The sequence below is a fragment of the Idiotropiscis lumnitzeri genome, chromosome 14 (genome assembly GCF_059441095.1).
Source record: "Idiotropiscis lumnitzeri isolate Australia: NSW breed Sydney's pygmy pipehorse chromosome 14, RoL_Ilum_1.0, whole genome shotgun sequence".
NCBI lineage: Eukaryota > Metazoa > Chordata > Actinopteri > Syngnathiformes > Syngnathidae > Idiotropiscis > Idiotropiscis lumnitzeri.
In genome coordinates this window covers 9,600,248-9,626,407 of record NC_142404.1, presented here as the reverse complement: position 1 = coordinate 9,626,407, position 26,160 = coordinate 9,600,248, and the positions used below count along the sequence as shown (strand labels likewise).

The window sequence follows — 26,160 nt, the reverse complement described above, 5'->3', positions numbered from 1 at the left end:
GACACTTCGGTGACAGGAAGTCGACTTAAAGGATGCTTGGATCACATTCTAGCACAAGTAGACTAATGCGATAGCAGTGAATTTGATGTGGGCACCAAAGGTCAGAGGTCACCAAGCCCTCTGAATCACTGTAGAACTAAGCTTATTTAACGCATTATCATTTTTAAATTCATCAATAGATTTTTTTAAGTACCCTTTGGCTACGTGGGGCGCACAAATAATAGTGGATGAGGCGGGCCGTGCATTTGACACCTTGGCCTTCAGTTGCGTCCTACTTAGTCCGACTTGAATAAATATCCCTCATAACACCATCATTTATGACATCACGGCTGGAGAAATAATGTACAGACACAATTACGTACTCCTGGATGTTTGACGACCTAGCTTCTCTATTTAAAGGTTCGTCTTTTAAAATGGTCTTGAAAGTATATCTTGGATTGCAGATATATTAGTTCTGCTTTGGCTCATTTCCCCCTGACTCCTTCACCATCATCAACAACAGATTTTTGAATTCTTTCCCAGAATCCAATGTCAGAACCTCTAGTCTCAATATATACACAATCACTTTAAATGTCATGCAGGAAGCCAGCCAATGTTGATAAAAGTCTGTTAAACATGTTGCAGAATTTAGCAACAGCGTGACATGAAACCACGGAGAAGGGAAGGACGTAACTGTTTTAAATATTTACATGACCATTAATGTTTAATGTTTCTGGATTGTGATTGAGACATCAAGAGGAAGACTTGCTTAAACTATCAATTTAAGAAATGCATGGGCGTGGTGGACAATGATGTATCTCATTTGGCAACCACATAATTCAGAACATTCAAGGTTTGGTTGACATTGTGTCGTAAAACAAAATAGCTCACACATCCATTACGTGATGGCAACGCTCTTATGCCGCGTCACTATATTCAAGATTTCATTTTGTCAAATTACACACAGTGAACCAATCAATCAGTGTAAAGGTTTTTTTTTTTTATTATTTTCAAAATATTTTTGCAATGAGATGAAATAGGTTGGACACCTTGGAAGCATGACACACAAGAGAACACATGCTGTACATCAAAAGTCAGCAGGCGGGTATTGCACAAGCTTGTCATCTAAAATCATGTTTTACTTGTATTATTAGTAGTAGTGCAGGAATGGTTTACTATGACGCACACACTGGCATTCATCATTATCGTAGGAAAATGCTTATACAGCGTTCATTTGGCGACATGTTTTTGTGAGTGGTTGAGCCCCTCAGATGGAAGCGAACCATCAAAGATAATTAATGATGTGGTTATCAGTGCTCAACTTCCTGTGTTCTTTTGTTCATATTTCCTCTCTACGAGCATGCAGCTGACTGTTCACACTGATACAGTGTTACCTACGTTTACGTCAAAGCTGGAAGTCAGTACTTACCTTTGATATATATATATATATATATATATAATTACATTTTTAAAAAAAATATATATTTTTTTTTACTTAAAGCAGGCATGAAATGTCAAAGATATATTTCTCAATGAATTACAATCTATTCAATTTAGTGGTCGAGACAAGGCTAACTCATGCTAGCTAGACTGCGCTGCGTGAACTTGTGTGTTACAGGCACGGTGGTGCTTTGAGCAAATGCTAACCTTAGAATGCTAAGATGACGACGACGACACGTACAACAATGGTTTGAGTCGTCTACAACTTTGGTACCAAAAATTTTGCAGTTGTACCTTGACTTGCGAGTATCAAATCGGTTTTGCCCATTGAAATAAAATACAATTTCTATTAAACCGTTGCAGCCCCCCAACAGCAAAAAAAAAACGAAATTATTTTTTTTATTGAGTTTTATTTCTCTATAGTACTGTGCATTTTCACCCATTCCTATATTATATATACTTAATTTTTAACCTCACATGGGTGAAAAAAAATTAGGAAACAACTTGTTCTTGGGGCTGCAATTCAACTCATTTCAATGGGAAATATCACCAAGATTTATGAACGTATCAAGTTCCAAATGGGCTCATGGAACCAATTAAGTCAATAACTAGAGGTATTTGACTTTTTGTCCCGTTCAATAAACGGCTGAAAGTACAACAGCCATTACAGTTTGTTTTTCCCTTCACTGGCGAAGTATCTGAAGCCTGCTTGAATTCAATTTGCTGTACATGGCAAAAAAAAGGAAAAAAAAAAAAATAATAAATCAACTAAGCGAAGGCTCACACTATAACTTGAACAGCTCATAAAATGGGGCACTCTTAAATCAAAGCACAACTGTATTTGCATTTGTCATAGTTGCTTTACTATTGTGTTGAAGAGCTTTTTCCGAAATGGAAAACTAGTTTAGCAATCGAGAATAGCGTTATCTAGCTAAACGGTGAAAAATCACTCCGAAGCGATCATAAAAACAGACACTTTCACTCATCGTACGTGCAAGGATGTGCTTCACAGCAGTTAGCTTGCTCACAAGGGCGTCATCACCAACATTTACAGTATCAGTGCTTTGACTCATGTCTTGTATTAAAAAAAGAAAGTCTCTGATAGGCATAGTTAGCTACAAGCTAAACATGATTTGAACACGTGACGCCCATCTGGATGTGCTTAAAACTAGATACAACACTGCTTTTTGTTTCTTGTTTGGAAGTAAATTCAAATGTTTTAGCTTGCGACAAACATTTTGACAGTTTTTTCGACACTAGGGTGAGGAAAAGTAGGACTGGAAAGAGATGCTCTCCTTTCTTGCAATGTCTGAGGTGCTTCTTCTCATGCCATCATTCGTTCTTTTGGCCCATTTTCACCCAGCGGTACAATTAGGAGTGTGTGGACAGATTTTTAGTTTATAAGGACTACTTTTCCCACTGCCTGTCAAAGTCAGCATTAGTTCTACTTTTTTTTTTTTTCTCATGTCGTTGTGCCGTTTAAACGGCATTGACTGGAAACGGGCTTGAAGTTGAACATCAATGTTCTGCGTTCTGAGATATGTTCAGAACTGTAACAGAGACAGGAGAGCAATTTTGAAAAAAATAAAAGAGTCGTATCAAACCTCCCCTGATTTTTTGTGTTCATGGCAAAATGGCAATGAAAATTGTGTGTGGCGGACATCTAATTATCTGATTGCCTGGTGCTGATTGCAATGGCACATAGTCACACCTTTGTGAGAAAGCAAAGGTGGATAACTCCCAGGTTTTTTCTGTTAGAGCTCGGATGCACAAATTAGTGCTGATGTCAGTTTAAAAAAAAACAAAAAAAACGTCAAAGGTTAAATATCACGAACGAAGGCAAAATATGATTGGTCTTTGCTAGCAAGCATTTTTCCCCTTTAAAATCTTACTTCTTATTAAGATTTCTTACAGGAATGTTTAGCTTTAAATAATAGGATTGTATCTATTATATCACTATTTTTCGTTTTCTTATTTTCAAACGCAGCTTTTGCAGCGTTATCATCCAATTGTGGGATGCGGTGTCGATGCATAATAGGCTACATCCTGTGGGTAAAAAAGTGATTCCCCGACATCACGGTGAGACAGACTGGTGGAAACGTATCTTGTGTAAGGAATCCATTCGGTCTCATGAGGTGCATGTGGTACACTTGCGCATGCTGGACCTCAGCATGAGCGTACACTCCTGGGGGACTTCTGGATTTTCAATCATGCGTTGCCACAGCCGCTGCTCCTCCCCATATGAGTCCATCCAGTCCACCTCGTTCCCGTAACTTGTGCCTTGAGGGGACGAATAGAGAGAAAAAAAAAAGAGTCAGGATGGAATCAGTCCCTCCACCCCACAATCAGAAATGAGACAATCGTTTGACACCTGTCTCCATAAACCAGGAAATAGCCTCTTTTGCAATAGAAGGTCATCGGCTGATTATATATATATAAAATAAAAAAAACCTGACTGTGCCTTCTGTCCCCCCATAAGCTATACTATACCTCCCCCTGCATTGGATTGCGCACACACACCTGTACCAGCCCCCAGCCTGACTCCGCCCAGGAAGACATTGCTGGCCAGGGCCTCCTTGTCCCACACGGTGAGCTCCAGGCACACATTGTTAAGGTCTCCTGGCTGCAGACCACAGTAGGTGAAAGTGTGATTCCATTGCGGGTTCACCGTGCGACGCTCCACTGCCGTTTTGTGCTTAGTGGACTTCTGGCTGTCCGGAAGCAGGTAACTGCACACAGTATGATCCAACGCATTGACTGATTACAACAACCTTCATGGTAAGAATTGTGATTATTATCTCACCCTTTGACAAAAGGATCGGACGTTCCTCCAGACTTGACAGCAGTTAAATTTTTGGCCCCCTTGACTAGCAGCTCAACCATGCCCCCTTTGGGTGGTGTGAAGGTGCTCTTCTTCTTGCCCTTCAGGAAGCCTTTCTTTACTGAAGGAGACAGACAGTTTTTAAGCACCAAAAAACACATTCATTTATTGTCTTCTGCGTATCCAGGGTCGGCTACAATAAAACTAGCGTAAAATCCTGAGAACAACACACCCCCTGTGTATAATACAACCCCCATCCCATAAAATAGAAACCTTTTAATATGGACCCAAACAAGATTTGCTCTAACATTGAATATGGAACAAGCAACACTTACTAAGTTACTATACAATATAAAACTTAATAGTCCAGATACGCAAAATCGAATTAAAAAAAACCCCAGTGACATCCATTTATTAAATAAAATTTGAATAATAATAAATAATAATTTTAAAAATAAAAAAAAACAATAATAAATTAATTTACTATCCAAGCCCATGTCCTGGAGTAGCAAGAAATAGTCTTACGATTATCATGTAGAATGTAAAATGGTATAGTAGTCATTTGGTATAGCCTCGCGGGCCAAATATAATTACACTGAGGGCCAAATTTGGCCCCCGGGCCATAGTTTGACACCTATTCCTTAAAATCACACTATTTTTTTTATTTCTTAACCTTTGCTTTTAAACCTCTTTACCTCATATAACACCATATGAAAAGCACTTTGTTAGAGCTCCAGCTGTTGTGAAATCCGCTCTCGAAATAAATTTCTATTATATTGTATTGTATTGTATTGTTGCACTGTACTTTTTAATAAGACTGTGTTAATTTACCTTGTACTTGGTCCAGAGGCAGCATGAGGTTCTTTTCTGCAGGAATGTACTTCAACACCACCGTCAGTTCTCCCTTGTACAGTATGGTGGCATCTACGCTGCTCTCCAGCTGCACAAACACATGGTCACTTGTGCGTTTGGCTCATTACCAAAGAAGAAGTCTTGAATGGAGTAGAGTGGCAACCTTGGGCTGCAGAGCGAACCACTCATCTATTTGGGAATCGAATTCCCAGGAGTCAAACGTCAGCTCGACTTCTCCCAGGAAGCTGTTGTGTCCGAAGCGGTCGTGATGCCACACAGACACTTGCAGGGTACGCGTTTCCAGCTGCGAGTGGCTGATCACATACTACACCAAAGAAGACACAAGTTAGTTTGAAGCAAAAAAAGACAGTAAATGATGATGAAATGCACGGACCCTCAGGTTCTCATTAAAAACAGGATTGATGTTGTTGGCCTTTATGCTGGTCTTCCTCTTGCTTTGGCGCGACATGTCCGGCAGCAGGTACGTCTTCACGTAACTGTGCGGAAACACACGTGGTCACAATTGCACGAAACGTGACAACTTTGGAAATACGTCAGGATGGCCATCATGGCACTGTCGCAAGTGCGATATTGCATGTTCCCACACTCCAACCAATAAGCGTGCCTTTGGAAAAAGGTGCAAAAGTGTGTGCGTGTCTCACGCATGGGTGCGTTGCCTCCTCTCGTCTCCCGTGGCCAGGTTGTGGCACTCTTTGACCAGCACGTTGAGAGCGCCCGTCTTGTAGCTGTAGCTGATATTCAACAGGATCTCGCCACTGACGCGGGCGTTGCCATAGTCACCCGTCTCGCTGTACATGCTCATCATACTGCTGATGCTACTCTGGTGGGCGCAGACAAAAGAGGCACAAGTCCATGATTGGCCCAAGTGGACGACGAAGAAGGAGAAGGACGGGAAAGAGGAGTGAAGGTCACGTGACTTTGTTGATGTCCTTGTGATTGAGAAATGTTCGCCAGGAGCACATCCATTTTCTAAACTTTATGACAATCTATTTTTAACCTTTTGATACTGTTTTACCATTTTACATTTGACAGCAGCAAATGCAGTAATATTTTGTTCCTCAAGCAAGTGGCAGCCTACACTCTTGAGTGACCCCTCGATTAACTCGTTCACTGCCAGCCGGGTAAAATGAACGGCCTTTTTCGTTTTTATACCCGTCAATGGCAGTGAATAAGTTTGAATTGAAATGTAAAGTATATTCTTTTGAATTTATGACATGACGCACTGCTTTCTTAAAAGCGGTACATAGAAGAAACACTATTTTGCAAACATTAAAATATGCTCAATTTAAATATTAGATGCAACAGAGTTTAGTGTTACGCTACTAAATGCCAGGGCTGAAAAATTCAGCAAATTTTCAGATTCGGAAGATTTCTGTGAAAAAGTAATCAAGGGTGCTTACAGTGACTATTAAGAATGAAAGAGGAATTTTCTTCAGTGGGATCTTAGATCTAAATATATTGTTGCATAATCCTGGTTAAAACCACCAGATTTCATAGATGATTTTTGTTACTGGATGAGCCATCACTTGGTTGACGATCTTTCTTTTTGAGCCCAAAAAATGCAAGCTTCGTGTACGTCACGACCAAAGTGGGAAAAAAAATACTTGCATCGCAAATCTTTTTTCCCCATTGCGATGAACGGAAATGTAGTATATAAGCATTACATTGCACGATGGATTGGAAGAAATGCAGCGAGAGTCTTACTGTCTCAGCATCTGAGTCGGGGACATTGAGGAAGGCCCACTTCCTCTCTGAGGCAGGAGTGGAAGACTAGCGGAGTGTTAAGAAAAGAAAAGAGAGAGAGAGAGAATAGAACTAAGTCTTTTTGACATGTTAGTAGAAGAGACGGAAATGAACCCCAAGCAAGCCCCACCACCACCGTCAGCCCGCCGGGCCTCCCGAGGATGGGCTGCAGAGACTGCCGGCAGTACATCCAAGAACAACATGACACCGGTTACCATGGCGATTATCAGAGCCAAACTACAGAGATTACAGCTCGTCCGGATTTGGAAATCAGCACGAGCTCACGTAATCAAATTGAAGGTCATATCCTCCATGTTGTTTGCTCGGCTTTATCCGTCATATTATATTACGTCCATAAAACTACACTGATATATTATTAAAATATTATTTCGATGACTTATGAAGATTTTCTTTAGTGTTGGGGGGCACACAGTATGCCTTTGAGCTAAATGCTAGGGGAAACATGCAATTCCCCACAAATATAGTGCTAATATTAGCATGCTAATGATCACAATAGGATTCTTATGACGCGATAATAACCCTACATTCGTGCTATTGTCAAAATCCTTTTCCTCACAATATCAATGTGCACTATATCAATGTAACAACAGCTAAAATGTTAATATTTGAGTAGCTTTTTGGCATCAAAAATACAGTACAGTATTTGTAGTTCAGTTACAAACCTGACGCCAATATTTACTTATTCACATTTTAATCACAAGTGAAAACATTTCTTTATCAAACTAAAACAAACGGGTTGCGGACAGTTTAAAAGCAAGTGAGGTCGGTTGGTTGTAAAAATATAGAAATAGAATTACGGTGAGCTTTCTCTTCATTAAAAAGATGACCTAAAAAGCGATATTTTCTTTTAATCTGATTTTTTTTATGGTTAAGTTATGACTTTTTTGAAACTTTTTTTTAAATTTAAAAAAATCCCTCAAAAATATTGAATTGTTCAGAATTGCACTGTAATATTAACAATTAAAATGACTCCTTAGGAACAGAATCTGTTTTTTGATGAACACTTGGGCCTGCTATGCCACTGTGTTTAATGGTGGTCATATTAATACTACTGTGAGAGCTTACTATTTTTATGAGGCACTACTTGGTATAAAAAGTAAAAAAAAAAAAAAAACAGCGCTAAAGCTCAAGCAGTACAGCACTGTTTGCGTGTCGCTTTCTCTCTGACATCTCATTACGCGTGTGCATGAGAGTGATCTGGTTCCCATGTGGTGTGCATCACAAATATACACAAAGAGCGTGTGAGTTGAATTCTTCTTGAGGCATCGTTAGTATGATATGTTACATGCAATTGCAATTGATTCATTAGGAATATTTTATTTGAAAAATGAATAAATAAATACAACTTATTTATTATCAGGTCCTGTTTGTTCATTGTGTGGATTACAATGCTCCATCCACACCCTCAACTAATATACTGTAAGGTGTGTATAATTCTTGGACATGACACAATCAATGTTATCATATCATATAAAACAACAATGTTGAGTTAGGTGTCGTTTGTGATGCTTTACAGCTCCTCGCCTATTTACACAGTCAACACACACAACAGGTGTTGCATACACCCAGCGAGCATGCACCACGAGGTTGCATACACGCTTGCCCCATCACGTGCACTTAGTGCCAGTTCAAAAGAGGTTGCGTTGTTACCGTAGACACGGCATTGCTGAGGTGGCGTCCTGCCGTCTGACTGTGGGCCGACATCAGGGCATCGATGTCTTCCTCGCCATCCTGGTCAGAGAACTCCTGTGGACCATCACATTGAACGTGAAAGCAGATGGTGATGGCCGCCAGGCCGTTGGCCACTGCAGCATTTTGTGTGTGTGTGTGTGGGGGGGGGGGGTGTGCGTGTGTTTGTATACACGCATACAGCCAGCTTCCATAAATTCAATGAGACAAGTGTGATAATTTCTCAGCTTGTTTGGCAAGGACTTTAAAACCCCTTAAGCGTGTAGACTGAAAACACCACCCATAACCTCAAAACAAAAAAACTGAAAGCAAAATGAATTTGCAAACATTTGGTAACTTCAAAACGGACCACATAAAATCAATAATGAAACTAGTCAAAAAAGTGTCCAAGTTTGAAAAGAACATTTGCAGAGCATGCATGTTAGTTTGGTTGAAGACTAAATTGTCAATCATTGTGCTTTGAAACATGATGAAGCTAAATTTGTCTGTCAAGACGCATGTAAATGGAAAAAGTGTAGTCAGGCCCAAATATAAATCCAGGTTATAAATATATATATATATATATTTTTTTTTTTATTCCATAGCTTTGATTACATTTTTAAACCCCTTTCTTTCTTTTCGTAATTTTAGAAGCCAACTTTTATTTCTTAATTGTTGAATATTTTAAATGTTTTAAAAAGTCTTCTGTTATTGTGTTTCGATGTGATTCCTGAAGTAATTTTGGGAAGCTACTTTTGGTTTCTCTGCATTGCTTCAGAATGTCACTAAATGTTCTGTTTCTGAATGCTTTTCGGTGCTGTGTCAGTTTGTGTGAAGCTAATTGAGTTGCCCTCTGCATGAAATGCGTTATACAAATAAAGCTGCCTTGCATTGCCTAATGCGAGTGTGAATGGTGTGTTTATGTGTCTTTATGTGCCACCCCGCCTCTCGACGTAAACACATCTCAAGGATAGGCTCCATCTTAGCCACAACCCTAATGAGGAGCCTTGTAGAAAATGGATGATGGAAAAAATGAAACAAGACATTTTTAAAAGGGATATCGAGACCAATTTTCTTTACAAGAATATGTTCTATGCAGCCATCTCAGTGATTTTGTCACTTCTGTTGACTGAAAATGACATCCTTCAGATCACATGTGAGGTGTGATTGGTCATTACCTGATTTCATTTTCAATAGACAGAAGTGACAAATGGCCACCGCCTAAGATGGACAAAAATGAGTTGAAACTGAGTGGAAAAGGCACAGGGAAAACATGCAAACTCCACACAGGAAGGATGGAGCCCGTGATCAAACCCGGCACATCTCAACTGTGAGGCAGACGACCTCACCAAAAATATTCAAGTTATTCTGTATACCATATTTACGACTACATAAATTGATGACACAATTTGTATGTTTCTGAAAGGTATCGTAATGGATTGTTTACTCAATCAAAAAAAAAAAAAAAGCTTGTCACAAAACCTGGTGGGGGGCAAAATTACAGAAGAAAAAAATGTTGATGTATTAGCAGCAGTTGCAGTAGTCTTTTTTTTTTTTTTCAAAAATAGGATAGACTTCCTCGCTTTCCCTTCTCCTATTTAAGATAATATTTGTCTTTTTTTTTTTTGCATTAAGTGGATATGGAAATTAAAGAGTGATGTGGACTGTTTGACCCACCACCTCTAATTTGCAGTAGACGTAGAGAGGCCAAAAAAAGGTTAAAAGAGGCTCAAGACTGGACTGCTGCATGACACCTATGCTACTGTTCCATGGGTTACGGATTGCATATACTAAGAATTTACGATCACATTAACATTTACACCAGGGGTGTCAAACTCATTTTTGTGGACGGGCCACATCGTAGTTGTGGTTTCCCTCAGAGGGCCGGTATGACTGTGAACCCATATAAATTGATTGGAAAGCCAGTTTTGAAATCAGAAGCTAGTAAGTAATTGTTCAACAAGTTTTCTATTTATTTTAAAAGGGGAGGATTGATAACATAAATGGCAATATCTCATATCTCAGTGTTGTTAAAAGTGAAGGAAATATGCTAGAAACAGGAAGTTGATGCAGATGATTTGCCCTTTGCGGGCCACATAAAATGAGGTTGCGGGCCAGATCTGGCCCCCGGGCCTTGAGTTTGACACCTGTGATTTACACGATCGCATTATGGTGCATCCATGGTCAGGCCGCCACTTACCGTCTCATTGAGGCCTGGCACAGAGCGGCTTCTGAGGCTGAAGGTGTCGTCACTGAGGTCCGTACCTGCAGCCGATAGGTCCATCTCAGAGCGACTGTGATCTGGTTGACAAGAGAAGAATGGAATAAGTCTTTATGATAATGATTGAAATCATATAATACAATAATAACTATGTACATATTTAAATCAGACAATGAGTAAAGGAATGGGAATGGGAAACTGATGCCATGTCTAGAAGTGAATGTGAACAACAGTAAAAAAAAATTGTCAGTAGCATTCAAAAAAACGAACAAATACAAATCACCAAATGTGATATAAATTATTGGAACAAACCTCTTCAATCAACAACAACCAAATCAGTGGTTGATTTAAACGCATTAGACTGTAATTTGTCATTACAACACGGTATTTTGGACAATTCTATGTTTTTAACTTTGTGTGAAGGCCCTTCTTCCGGTTCCAGGATCCATGACGGCATGCTTCTATACAGTGAGGGGGCATCTACTAACATGCTTAAAAATAAATAAATACTTCATGTGAAAAACATCATGATTGTTATATTTGAGTGAATACATTTTAATGGAAGAAATATTAAAAATTAGGTTCGAAATGCAGATGGCAAATCGGTGACCCTGAGACTGTATTGTCCAGTAAAGAATAACTTTTGCTTGGATTATTTCAGCGTGGAGGAACACATTTTGCATGAACTCCAACGGTGTTGTCTGGATGGGTTGTCTCTGTCCACATTTGACCACAGAGTGACGTGAATAAGCGCTACTGGCAAAACGTTCTACGATAGGTGCTTGAGCAGAATTGGTGCGATGTAAATATAAATATGTGATAAGCACAGATGTGCCCTTTACAACTCGTTTTATAGGCAGCTGGTGTCACTTGGGAACTGTGCGCACTTCATAGCAGCAGCAGTTGTTACTGGAGGGCATACAAACGTCAGTTTAACAGTGTGTTTACGATGGTCGTCGCGCTGCATCGTTTTCACGACAGCCATTTCAATACAAAACTTGGATGGGATCTCGATGGGATCTCCTTCGACTGTGTCAACAGTACCAACCTGATGACACCGAAGCCTGGGAGACTGAAATGGTCGGGGCGTCTCTTCCACAGTCTCTTCCATGATGCACTGTGGCTTTCTTCTCAGGCGCGCTGCTGCTGGAGTGGAAACTGGAAACACTCTCCGCTCCGTCAGGCTACATTTGAACAAGGTTAAGAGAAATGAAACAGGATTGTGCCATGGTTGTGTGTGCATGTGTGTGTGTGTGTGTGTGCATGGCCGCGTGTGCGTTGGCTAACCCTGACCCTCCGGTTGCTGCTGGCAGTGGAGTATCTGTCAGGAGTTTTGGATCGTCGATTGTTGAGCACTGTCGGCGTTCCGGAGAAGTCGCTGCCTTTGCTAAGAGACATGAATATAGATCAAGTAGTAAAGATGCCACTTTTATTGGCAAAACTTTGTGAGTAGGCGTAATAATACACTGAAACATTTCAGCATTCACTGACGTAAATTTGACTTGATTTTCAACAGACACCTGTTTGAATGGTAACTTGGAGCAGAGTTAACACTTCGCACGCTGCGAGCGTCTCCGTCTGAAGCCGATTTGATGTTGAGACCACCGATGCCGTTATCCGACCTCACCGGTCTGCTGCACACTTTATCCATCCTCATCCTCCTGCATACATACAGATATTGATTTTTGTTTGCAGGAAGCTCAAACAATACTGAGAATTATTATCTCGTTTAGATTGGCTAGGCGGTGAGACAATTAGTTAGACAGTTTGGCAGTGAATCACTGAGAAAGTTAGCTCTTTGGTCAAACAGTCAGACTGTCACATAGCTAACTAGTTAGTTGGTTGGTTGGTCTGTAAGACAAGAAGTTAGTGAGACAGTCAATGTTAATCAGTCAGTCCAGTCATTAAGTCAGATGGTCAGTGGGTTTAGAGGTTCGGTTAGGTCAGTTAGTGAATTTGGTAGTCATTCAAATTCAGTCACCTAATCAGTAAATTGGTGGATTAGTTATTAAATTCATCAGAATATCAGTTACCTGGGCAGAAATTCAGTTAAAGGGAGAGTTTGCAGTGTTCCAACCAGAAAAGCAAAGCAAGATTTGAATATAGCCTCATTTTACACTTCACTTCACTCACTATCGCATCTATGAAAAAAGCCACAACCAGGGGTTGGGTGGCCATCGGGAATTTGGGGAAAATATTATTTTTCCTAATCAGCCGGTGTATTTCCGGGCAGGTCATGACCATCATTAGCGCGTGGCGGTCGCACCCCGTCGACAATTCGGTGATAACAACTTTTCAGGTAATGAGCATAATAGTACAGCTTGGTGAATTTAAAAAAGGGTGGTCTGCGCCATCTTGACCGTGAGCACAGCCACCATGAAAACCAGCCCTTGCTTCCACTAAACTTTGGGCACGGCTGGAGCAAGGGTCAAATATGAAGCCTTAAATTTCAATTCAGATTTGGATTGACAAATCGACTTTAAAAGCAGCTGGTAATCACTTCTTCTGATGTTGTGACTGGAGGGAAACAGCATCGCCCAGAACACAAGTCAAACAAGTATTTTTGAGAAATGTTTCGAACCACATGTAGTTAATGTGAAACTTTTACCGTAAAGAGTGTTTTGGGCTCTTAAAAAAAGAACGCTTCAGTTTTACCCTCTCTTTTTCAGTCCATCGACGAGATGTTTGGACCTTCTGCTGGATTTCTGTGTATCGGCCCTCCCTGCCTCAGGACGGAGCGTCAAGGTCTCCGGGGACTTGCTATCCTCCATGGCTTGGGATAAAACACAAGAAGGACGGACATGGTTTCAGTATGGTGTGAAAAGAAGGATATACAAGTGCACGAGTGAAATTCACCTGTCGGACTGCTCAGGATTGTTTGCTTCACCACGTCACTGCTCAACAGTTTGTGCTCAAAGCGCTTTGATCGCTCCTCCAGGAACCATTCACCTGTCACCACCTTCAACTCCCTGCGCAGATCATGGAAACAACAGGCTCATCTACGCAGGAACACGACAACAAAGAGCTGCGGAGATCTAAGACTAAAATCATCAGTCAGTCGTGGGTGACATCACATGAGGGGAAACCATCCTGTGCACCTCATGAAACTTCTCAGGTTAGCACTTTATTGTATTGTCTTTGTTTTGTTTGCACAGCCCACAAGATGAGTGTTGGATGAGCTTCTTTGGAAAGTGGAAAAGGCCAATTGGTGAGACAAAAGAAGAAGAGACCAAAACGGAAGCTGCATTTGAGAGAAAATATCTCATTCTCATGCAACAAGCCACTTCTGCTAATAGCTAATATCAAAATTGTTATTTCACTGTGTATTACACAAGTACTACACAAGTAGACCTGAGGCATTAATCAGTCCCTAAAAGGTAGCCTAGTGGACACTTACGAAATCTTAGCACACACGTTACACCTCCACTGGCGTCGCTTCGGAGTGGAGACGCGGCACTCGCTGCATACACGGAGCTGGCACTCGTCACATAGCTCGCCGCGGTCAAAGATTAGACCCAACGTCTTGATGCAGCGGGCGCACTGACGCTCTGCCGACTCACGCGGCGGCCGGGAGCCTTTCCGTTTGATCTCCAGCAGCTCGTTCTTTAACTTCCTGTTGGGGGGAAAAAAAACAAAAAAAAACGTTATCGCTTCAAGCTGACGTATTTTTACCAAAGGCGGGTTGCGCCGTTGTGGGCGTGAACGCAGCCAAGGTAAACTATCCTGAAAATACTGTACATTTGAAATTTTAGTCCTTTGTACCTGCCAATCAGATGTGACAATATCATAAAGGTTCTTGGGCATATCACAAGTTTTCTACCTCGAGCTGTCTTCTATGGGCTCGGATAAATTAACCAAGAACAAAATTTAGACGTGAAAATTTCAGAAACTTTTAGTTTTGTTTTATGAAAACTTGAAGCCGAGACAGACATTCTTACCGTATCCTCTTCTCTTCTCGCTTTCTCAGCTTCTCATCCTTCTGTAGCACTTTCAGGATGGTATCTCGCTCGTGCTCCAGCAGAAAGGAGAGGTTCAGGTCGTCGGCCACATCCATCGCTACCTCGGGTCTACGCGCAGCCGGTGGAATCAGCTGAGCGGGCACGCCGCATGGAGGTAAACGCCGGCTTCTACTTCACCACACGCCTTTGTTTCCATTGCAGGCATCGCCATCATTTATGCTTCACATTGTGTGAACATCTGTAGGTGAAACCTGTACAGAATGCAGCGAAAAGGAAAAAAAAAATAATCGACGCAATTATGCTGTGATTTGCAAGAATTAAAACTGATTTCATAGGTTTGGCATTTTCAGTTGTCTTAATATAGGAAAACGACGATTGTCAGGGTTGGAAGGTTACATTTAATTGGTGGTGAGTTTCAAAGTGTAATGCTGACACACACACGCAAACAAACACATCCACATTCAGCTGCTGTTTTCTTGTTAATGACAAGACAAGAATCTCCGAAATGCAACCAATACTGCACTCGTTATTGTAGGGGTGGGGAACCTTAAACCAAACAGCATTTTAATCTCAATGTGATGAAGACAAAAGTATTTGTATGTCAGAACATCACACTAATGGACTTTTGGATCCTGACTTGATGGAGAACAGCTTTGCCATCCCATGAGAACACTTTCTTTTCATTCTCTCCAATCCTTTCCATCCTGCTTGGAAAGCCGTGCAGCTTCATTATCAGCAATTGCACTGCTGCCGCTTGAGCTGAGTTGCAGCTGCACTCGGATCAATGAGGAGATTTTCTTTCACCTTTAAATCGAAACGGAGGGAATTTCATAGTTCTAGCCGTAAAACTTCTCATAAGCTACCAAACATACAAAAGGCAGGACCATGCAAATGCAGATTCCTGTTCAATAAGTCTTCAGTGTTCATTTGATATATTTTCAAGCTCAGACAAATGATTAACTTTAAGTGGATACATGACTCTCTGTGTTAAAATAGGGTTATTTTTACCAAAAAATACATGCTCTATTTGCTTTAATTTTAGCCCCTCTGGGTTTTACAGATGACCATATTTGACTGTTTTATCATCGCTCTTAAATAGCGTCACGTTGAGCATTTTTACGCTTAGGAGCTCAAAGTTTATAATCACTGAGTTTTATCTCATAATGGAGTTAGGGTATGTCCATTCTGCTCTCCCCGAGTACACACATCCCGCATATTCCGAGTGGCTCCTCCCCTGAGCAAACAGGAAATGACCGAAAGTTTGGCTTTTCAGCTAAAATGAATGCACTAGCGAGCCTTGCAATAAAAACGTAGCTCAGAGGAATGTGACTCACTCCGTTTTTTTTCCCCTCAATGCCTATAATGAGTCCTTTCACACTGACTTGAAGCCTTAGCAAGGCGTGCACTCCTTTGGAAGTCGTTTAGTGCAAGGCAAACATGTGCTAACAGAACAGCAGATGTGTCCACAGCAGCCAGAAACGTAGCCAGAATTTTTTCAGTGGGTTGGCCATGGTGACAATACCTGAGCGTGCGGCGGTCATTTTTTTTTTATCATATCTCAAACAGTTTTCTTTGCTTGTGTGTACCATCTCATAGTCTTCTAATCTTGTGCACTGAGTTGCTAGCTAACAGCCAATCAGAGTAATCCATTGTCACAGCCGCCCGACGGAATTTCGCACATTACAATCTATCACTTATAAAAAAGCACAAAATCAATTTGGAATGACGTCCTAGTTTTGATTTTTGAATAAATTAAAGTTAAAACATTTATTTAATAAGATGCATCGGTTAATCAACAAAATAATCTACATGTTAATCAATTATTAAAATATTTGTCAGTTGCAGCCCTAAACATAATTAGTTAAGATTTTCTTTTTAATGTTTGTATGCACAGTAGTCATGTGCTCCACCGCCCTCTGGTGGCCAATGTGCGCACATCGGAAGAGCGTCAATTGAACTAGCTTAAGTGTTGTGTGTTAACGCCCACAGATCGGAAACCAGTTTAAGTTGATCCTCACCTCAAAACTGCCCATCTTTAAGAGGAAATGAAATAACTGAATTATTGACTTAGCGGCACGACAGCCGACTGGTTAGCAAGCAGTGCAGAGGTACAGGGTTGGATTCCTGCTCTGACCTTCCAGTGTGGAGTTTGCATGTTCTCCCCATGCCTCCCCAGGATCTGCTAACTGGGACGTCATGTTTGCTGTGGTTTGTTTGAGGAGTGTCAGTGTGTTGATTTGATAGTTGGTTTGTGGAGTGTATAAAGTACGAGAGTAGAGAGCTGTAATTTCTGATTAAAAAAGACGTCACAAACTTTGCTACTGTTTTGGGGGGACTGGACTGAATTAAAAGCATTTTGGTTCATTTCAATGCGGTGAGTTGATTTGAGATACTAGTGGAGTGATAAGCATGGTCCCGAAATTTTTTAAAACACAAGTAGAGGAACCACAATTTCTGACTGCATCAATCAAAAGAAAGCATTGTTATCTTCGGGATGGCAGATTTTTTTTTTTTTGTACTGTGAGATCATTTGATTGACATTTTTACAGTGTTAGTAAGGTGTTAATGCCATGAGAGATTACGCATTACAATTATTGCAGCTGTCATGTGGTAATTGACACCCTTCTGACGCAGACGACTTCCTCCTGAATAATTCACGCAGGAACTGGTGACCAATAAGCAGCAGGTCATGAGCCAGTGACCCAATCACATAGCGCACGCACCCACACACACACACACAGAGAAGGACATTTACATATATATATATGTACACACACACACGCACACACATAGGAGAGTTGAAGTGTTTAAAACATTAAAAATGCATCAACATATGGTCAATAATGCTGCTTCACAGCTGCTTTTAGGGCCCACCTGCTAAATCAATTCTCCGCAATACCCGGCAGCCACGTTATATTTGCTGGGAGACGCTGCACGGGCCTGCAGGCGTATGCTTTATGTATTACAAACACGCAATGGCAATTGCAGAGCCATCAAAAGTAGTTGATGTAAATTGTACTTTAACATAAAAACTCATTTACAGCAATATAATGTACTCTTACATTAATCAGGAACATTTTATAATGAAATACCGGAAACACTGTCAATACATTGTCTGTTGCCATTGTTCTGTATTAGTTTTAGTTGTTTTTTTTTTTTTATAAATATACAGTTTGGAGTATTTGTCAAGTGCAAGGTAAAAATAAAAGGTGACAAAGTATTGTAACTATGTGAGGTAAACTACAATTCCTTAATCTGTACAGAAGTACAGCAATACTGAAAGAGTGGTGATATATTATGAAGTTCTCGTAATGAAATACAAAAGTTAAAACATTATAAGCGGTTATTACAAGTCAAATTTTAAAAACCCAAATAGATTAATTAAGGATAGTTTTTGAGAGTGCACTTTTATGTGCTTTTTCAGTTAAAATGTAACATTGCCAGTAACGTCTATTACACCCTTTTCTGTGATTTCGTGAACAGGCCTTCTTTTGAATTTTTGTTTTAAACCCCCAAGGAATAAGGTTTTCTTGCGTTTTAGTAGCAATGTCAACATGTTGCATTTCTCCAATTTCATCGCCCTCATGTCAACATGATTAAACCTTGTCCCCTTAATGGCTTGTTTGTGTCCTTTTGGCCACAAATTAAAAGCAAAGAGAGGGTGGCGTCAGCTCAGCAAATGAGTGCCGCTCCTCCCAAAATGAGCTACAGAAGGAGAGGCGGGGGCCACAGGAAGGAAAATGAATGATTGGCTTAATGAGCTGTGTTGATGTGATTACCGTTTTGGAAAAAGGGCCAGACAAGAATGCTCAACATTGACTTGAAAATATGAGTCAGTGCTCTGACCTTGGAAATGATTTCAGTCACAAATGCAGTTGGCTACATTCATTTCAAAATGAAGAGCGGTTTTAAAGATTATAGCATTTTTAATAGATGAATTTTTGTTCCAACTACAACAATAACACGACAGTTTGTCCTAAGGTTACCATGTGAAGAAAGGCATCATGTTTTTTCTCGAAAAAATATTTCCCAAATTAAAGTAATGTTTTTTGTTTTTTTTCCTACATTTTTTTGAAGTGTTACAATCTTACATATCTTGAAAAATAAATATTTGTGTAAGCACAACATTACAATTATTTAATTTAGGTTAATATTTTTTTTCTAGGACAATTGTAAGGTTGACATATTTCTAGATAGAAATAATACAAGTTAAAGGGGGAAGACCTCTTTATGTAAATGTTAAAAAAATAAGGTTGTATTCTTTCTAAAAAAAAAAAGTTGTATTTTTTTAAAAAATTCAGGAAGGTTTGTAATGCAACAAAAGCCTTTGAAAAGGTAAAATTATGAAAGTAAGGCTGGAATTTAATTACAAAAATATTGAGTGAATTAAATGATGCAATATTATGGTACTAAAATACAAAGTTAAGAGAAGGTTACATTTTTTAATATAAAAAGTTGAAATATTGCAACAAGTTGAATGAAATGAAATGAAATCATGCTTTTAGGTATGTCATAATGTTTTATGAACTTAATATCCTAATTCTAGAAATAAAAGTCATGATATTAGGAAGCGGTAGGAAAACATTTTTTTCTGGAAAAATATCACACTACATAATTTTTAGGAACAAAGTTATCATGCAAAAAAGTTTATTTAAAAAAAATCTGAAGACACTATGTTTCAAAAATATATATTTGATACATGTTTTAAACTATATTATGAAATGGGAGAATCTAGGTCTACATGTTCTGAGCTCCTGTTTCCATGCTAGTGTTGTCGTGAGCAGGATAATGCTTCCACCTAGCATGGGTGTGTACATTCCCACAATTTTTATTATCATGCACGCATACATCATGGCAATTTCAACTTGGACCTTTCATTGTCTCATTGTGCGTCATTAGCAACGTAGCTTGGGGAGGTTATTGGCTTTTGATATTCCACTGTATGTGCCCGATTCTCATTTTCGATCACCTCAGTCTCGCTGAAAGCAGAAACGGCAGTAAGATGATGCAGAATGACGCTTGATGAAAGCACTTAGTTCCATTCATTGCATTGCATTGAGTGCACCCTTGAAGCGCTCCTAGGAATCACATTAAACTTTACTTCCGCTGTTGGCAAATCTCTGAAGGGACTATACAGTAGAAATGACGACAATTAATAGATGCTGCTTAATGACATGCAACTCTCACAATAAAAACTCTTGTTTGTGAGCTACATGAGGAGCCTTTTTGCTTCCACTGTGCATGTTTGGAGACCTTTTTTTTTTTTTTTTTTTGACAGCATGTTTGGATGTTATTAACCCAGTTTCGCAGCCTCGCCTTGATAAGCAACGCACTCACGCTTGAATATTTTATCGTGCTCCATCCTGTCTCCGCTGCACGCATTCGCCGTCATTGACATGCACGCTGCAACCGCATCATGGCTCATATGATATCATTTGAGGTACTTGACTTGAGGGCTTGCATCTCTCACTTCAGAAAAATAATACAATAGATGGACGGAACACAAGATACGATGATAATAATATATCACAATAATCATATGTGGAGGGAGGAAAAGTGTCAGCAATCTTCCCAATTTGCTGTTTTCAGATGACATAACTGGAATAAAGTGCAGTTTTTCAAAGATTTAAGTCTCATACTTTGTAGTGATTGGTCATGAATAATACATGCATGCACAAGTGATAACAAGTATGCTGGTGCCTTGAATTTCTCTCACTCATGTAGAAAAACAGCTGTCAGTATGATGCTGTACACTTGTATATTCAACCACAATGATAAACTTCATTTTAGATGAACATCTCATTGACAGTCAATGAAAAGTGTGCAGAATTATTTCTGGAAATGCAAATGTGTATATAATTGTATCTAACGCGGTGGTTGTGGCAATTTCACAAGCTAGTATTAGGACTCTAAAATGAACATTTTAAAAAGATGGATTAAAATAATACAAAGTTAAAGTGTTCATATGTTTGAAAAGGAAAAAAAATAGTAGGTAATATCACACACATAAAGTCATCTTTTTCTTCATGTACTATTAAGTAAGGGAAAGAAAAATAAAATCAAGAAAATCAACGCACAATGAGCAGCCTAAATCTACGCTTAGTGTTGGTATTTTTGCACATTTAAAAAAAAGGTGGTTTGCGCCACTGTGGGCGTAAACATAGCCAACTTGATTCGCCAGCAGTCACAGCAACTTGTCTCATTCCCTTTAAAAGCGGCACGTGAGGCATGCACAGATAGTCATGACGGAAGAAATGTTCACAGCAGGTACAGGCAGTGTTCATTTTATAGAATGATTTTTTTATTGTTATTATTTTAATGCATTATTATTTTACTTTTTACTAAATTATTTTCTGGATGTTCTTTCAAAATTAGTTATTTTCAATATTTTATTTCCCTTATTACTAATTCATTTGCTTGTTATATTTTTTTAGTTTAGTTTTGGTCAATAAATAAACACAAAGTTTTTAATTCACTGAATGTTTATGAATCATGTCACTATGAATAATCATGATAACAAATTTTTCTATAATCAGCCTGCCAGTAACAATCAACTGCTTTTCGGAGTCCAACAGACCAAAAAAGCCCATGAGGACGCCTTCTTAAACTTGAGGGAAGCCCTTACTACTTGTCCACCAACAAGTTCGCAGCTCAAGTTGGCACGAAGGTAGCCAAGACACTGACTGCCAAGATTCTCGTGTTTGGCTGCCACCCAGCTCTCTACGCAACCGATAACCATCGCTTACAGAATTGTCAGGAGCACTTAAAATACAAACGCTCACTACATGAGCCAGCAGCAGCCAATAGCATAATCAAAATATCCTTAATAAAGAAGGAGAAGTAAATAATAATAATTAAAAAAAATAATATATATATATATATATATATATATATATATATATATATATATATATATATATATATATATATTATTTTTTTTATTATTATTAATTTAATTTAATTTTATTTTCCAAGCGAAACAATTCACTGTATTCCTGGAGGACGAGAACAGGATGTTGATCTATAAACTTCACTTCCATCTTAAATGAAAAGAAGCCAAGCGTATCACGACTTCACGGTATCCAAACTGTGACAACCACTCCACTGCTTGTGAAAACAAAGATAAAAAGATTCAGTGTCACCCAAACAGATTTTGACTGCTCATATTCACACGGTTAAACAAAAAGCCTTGAAGTAGCACGCCAGATGGCTCCAAAAGCATAAAAGTGACAGCAACAGATGCTTACACACGTTGTAGTGACCCGCGGTAAGTTCTGGTGGAAGACAGCCAAAGCTAACACAATAACAATGAATTTCCCCGTTCATATAGAGTTGAGAGGAGCTCCACTTGATCCTCATCTCGCTGGGGTTAAACAGTTGATATCGTCATGACAACCACTCGGCCGAAGATTTTCAATCAGACGGAATTACGTTGACCTTGGCGGAGGCCTGCACTCTTGATCATGGCTCTAATTTCTACATGAAAGCAGTTGATCTTTTCAATTCACTTTTATTAACGTGGCGCCAGTCATTCAATGTTCTTTTCATCATGACAATATTGTCAGACGCCGGTGAGATCACAGGAAGAAAAGCTTGTCTACAGAGATACTTTTTCAAGAATAGATTGTATGATCATACAATGATAGTTTTATTTGTTTTTCTAGAAAAAGTTATGATATATTATTTTGAGGATTAAGTCAAGTCAACTTTATAAGAAAAATAAAAGATTTTTTTTTTTCACTGTGGATGCTCGTTGGCCTTAACCTCAGCAAGCACACCCCCACTATAGTGACGAGGATCGTATTAAAATATTTTTTATGATGATGATGATGATAATATGCTATTGGGTCTCCACCAATTCAACCTAGCAACAAGAGACAACTCAAAATAGTCTGAGAAATTTTTTCAACTACACAGCAATATATGCATGTTCAATTAACTTTGACCAAAGTAAAATTTCGAAACGACAACTTTTTTTCTTTGAAAAATCAAACATTGAGGGAGCGTAACAAAGATGTTGCGAGTCCACCATTCATACACGTTCACTGATCACTTCTAATTGACCGTTCAAATGTTCTAAAAGTGTCTCACTCACAGCAGCAACCGGGCAAATATCTAAGCGACGTCCATGTGTTCCAACACATTAATTAATCACAATCCTTGATCTTTGAAACATACTCGGCCGTGTTGACTTTTCAACACAGTCAAGACGCCACCGCTGAATAAATATCACGACAATGTCCACAATTCCCCGCCTTTGTGTGTTTTTACTGCAGCTGGCTGCAGCCATCTCACGCCCGGCATAAGAGGAAACCCAACAGACCAAATGACTGAGCCATCACCTCAGGCCACCACATGACACGATGTACAATATCAGATATCGCTATATACATGATGAAGAATTAGTCAAGCGGTGAAGTGCGGTGTAAAACGACGAACATTTGAAATGAAAATATCATGAGCCAAAGCGGCCTCAGCAGACATTGGCGACATCGTCTCTATTCACCCCTGCTGTAATGGCAATAATAAATGTAACACAGCTTCTGTTAGATTTGAGATTGGATGAGTGTATAGGACAATGCGATTGCTTTACAATAATTTGTTCTAAGTTGAAACACAATATTCTGATTATTTGGGATCATGAAACAACCAATCAGGGCTCACCTGTTTTCTGACTTCAGTCATCTGACTTTCACAAGATGAGCCCTTGGGCACTGTGATGTCATTTTCAGTCAACAGCCCCATGAGATGGATAATGACTGGCTTGCTTAATACATATTCCACAAATGTTTTATTAATCAGAATGGCAACTAGTGAGGGCATAGAGAACATATTATTGTAAAGAAAAATATTGACTTGACTTCCCCTTTAAGTTGTACATCGAATTAAAACATTCAGTGCCCAATGAAGTCGTTTGATGATTTTTTTTTTCATTAGCTTGATATAGGTGTGATGCTCTTTCCTTTTAAATGGCAAGCGCTTGAGGAGTAGTAATAAGTGACAGAGTCTATTATTTAAAGATAAAGATAAAGATGTCCTTTATTAGTCCCACAATGGGGAAATTTGAGTTAATTTTTTTATTTTTTTTTTTTTTCATTTGGTAAGAATATGGCAAGCATCAAACTGAACATTCTGTGGGTCTTGGAAAAACTAAAGAAAATGCTCTAGAGTCGTTACCACACTCGCACTGAATGAGTTTTAAAAATTGTTTTCATTGGTATCTGCCATTTTTGGAAATGCCTCGCTATGAATCGCAACACTGCCCCCCACGATTCTGCTGCTACTGCAACAAATGATTCGTATCCGCAAGCTTTGCAGTCAGCAGAAAGAACACAGAGTAGGAATCAGCCTCACATCTAAAAAAAATCTATGTCCTCCTTCACATTTCCATTTCTTCTGCAACTTGTTTAAGCGGCAAACTGCCCAAGCCTCAAAATTACTCTCAATCTGCTGCAAGCCATTCCTTGATTCCAAGACCAGACATCATTGATCACATTCAACATGCTTGACAGGAAAATAAGACCAAATGATCAAACCATGCATTAATCATACCCGTCGTAGGGATGCATTCATTCACTCGTTGGATGAAGGGCGGGGGGGGACACGTTCGGTGTCTGGCTGAGGCTGCAGGAGGCTTGGGCTGCATACCAAGCGAGCGGGGAGGCACCGATGTGTGGGAGGGAGGGAAACCCTGCACTATACAACAGCAGAAGACGTGTTCGGTGCAGCAGCATCCCCGTGTAGCGTGTGTGTGCATGCACGAGCGTTTGACGGACATGCCAGCCATTGTGATGATGCACTGACCTCTAGTCAACCCCCCCACATCCACAGTCAAGAAACGAGGGAGTCCCCTGAAGGCTTATCGCCGTTATTCTAATCTTTATTCTCTTGCCAGCCTGGCGCATTCTCCAAATACAGTTGTCCTCATCGTCATACGGCATTAAATTCATCGCACGCCCCGCCAAGTATCAAGCAGTGTGCAAGCCAACCACAATGGTACAATATTGTGCACGTGAAATGCACTCAAGGTTTTTTTTTTTTTCATCCCCACACCGAACTGACATTTGGTATGATTTTGTATTAATTGTCGTTACTCGAGAGCAGAAGTATGGAGCAGAGATACGTCACAGTAATGAGGGAGGTTATCCTTCACAACACTTTTTATGGATTTCAAAATAAAATGTGAATATAAATAAATACAAATTCAATACTTTTAATTGTTGTAAATACAATTTTAAAAATTAACCAGCATTATAACTACGTAATATTTGTTTACAATAAAATATAAAAACAATACTATAGTATAAATTTAACCAGAGTCATTATATTTGTATAAATTCAGCACTGTTATCACTTGTCATCGATTGTTTAGGGAAAAACATTTTGACAAGTACAATTATTGGAATTGTACTGAAAAAAACATAAAATATTGCAAAATACATATTGTACTATTTCAATTTACGAATGTAATAAAAAAAATAGATAATATTCTTCTAAATAAATATATAACAATTAAATTAAAACAGTAATAATTATTATAAAAATAATTTTAAAAATAATCAATTACTGATGCATCGGTCAAAAATCATGCAATTTGCAATATACAGGTCAGGAGTTTGAGAAGTGTCACGGTACCGGTATGTGTGTGCAAATGTTTGGGCGCTTATAATACAACCTCTGAGTTTCATGATTCATGCATCTTGACCACTGGTGTGTTTACGAAATAGAAGCTGACACTCGATAAACGTTTGATGTATTTTATGTAGAAGTGCACACACAGTCACACATGGAACTACTGAAATCACGAGAACTCTTCATTCACTTTCACTCAACAGTCTCCTGGTTGAACACATTGACAGCCTGCAGAGGCTTCAGGGTTCTTTGAATGTGCCTCAGCGTTATATCAACAATCCGATACGACTTTTTATGACGTTGCAGTTGGCACTGTAATCAGCACCATCCACAGCAGCAGCAGTAGCAGCAACCGCGGCGGCCGCGGCGAGAAATTTGTCTTTTTGCTGCATTGCACCTGCATGTGCAAAGCCGCCGAACTTTCCACGGTCCCACCGGTGGCTGACTGAGCCTCCGCGGTCGTGATCGCGCCCCTCCTCTCGCCCACCCACCTTTTTAACCCCCTCAACACACACAAAAGCGAGAGGAACAAGTAAAAACAGGCTGCCATATGTCAGTGACAAAACACCAACCTGTTTTATTCGTGGACGTGTGTGTTTTGCCTCGCGCGCCGTTTGACCCGCCGGGAGAGACACGTCTTACCTGGGAATGACGGTGAGGGGGTGGAGAGGGATGCCGGCAGGGCACTCCGAGGTCTGGCGATACGATCCAGCTCGTCAGGTTGTCGGTAACCGTGTGGGGGTTTCGTTTTGTCGTCTCACACGGTGTGAGAGTACACACGTCCACTGGCTGGGTGGTTCGAG

At 39.7% G+C, this 26,160-nt stretch overlaps 1 protein-coding gene across 5 annotated transcripts; it reads right to left on the bottom strand.

The window, feature by feature from the left end:
* Positions 1-901: 901 nt before the first annotated feature.
* sytl5 (synaptotagmin-like 5) lies at positions 902-26,160 on the bottom strand. Of its 5 annotated transcripts, none has more exons than XM_088315618.1 (18): positions 26,000-26,160; positions 14,705-14,976; positions 14,164-14,379; positions 13,623-13,735; positions 13,422-13,539; positions 12,287-12,427; positions 12,054-12,153; positions 11,815-11,950; positions 10,746-10,846; positions 8,528-8,623; positions 6,818-6,883; positions 5,755-5,933; positions 5,487-5,589; positions 5,256-5,417; positions 5,072-5,180; positions 4,223-4,361; positions 3,940-4,148; positions 902-3,699 (listed from the first exon to the last, which is right to left on the bottom strand). In XM_088315618.1, the coding sequence occupies exons 2-18, from the start codon at positions 14,818-14,820 to the stop codon at positions 3,548-3,550; spliced, it is 2,256 nt and encodes a 751-aa protein (XP_088171744.1). In that variant the 5' UTR covers positions 14,821-14,976; positions 26,000-26,160; the 3' UTR covers positions 902-3,547. The 5 variants fall into 5 exon arrangements, with proteins under 5 accessions (XP_088171744.1, XP_088171747.1, XP_088171746.1 ...); XM_088315621.1 differs by having other exon boundaries at positions 12,060-12,153; XM_088315620.1 differs by lacking the exon at positions 26,000-26,160 and adding an exon at positions 24,530-24,545.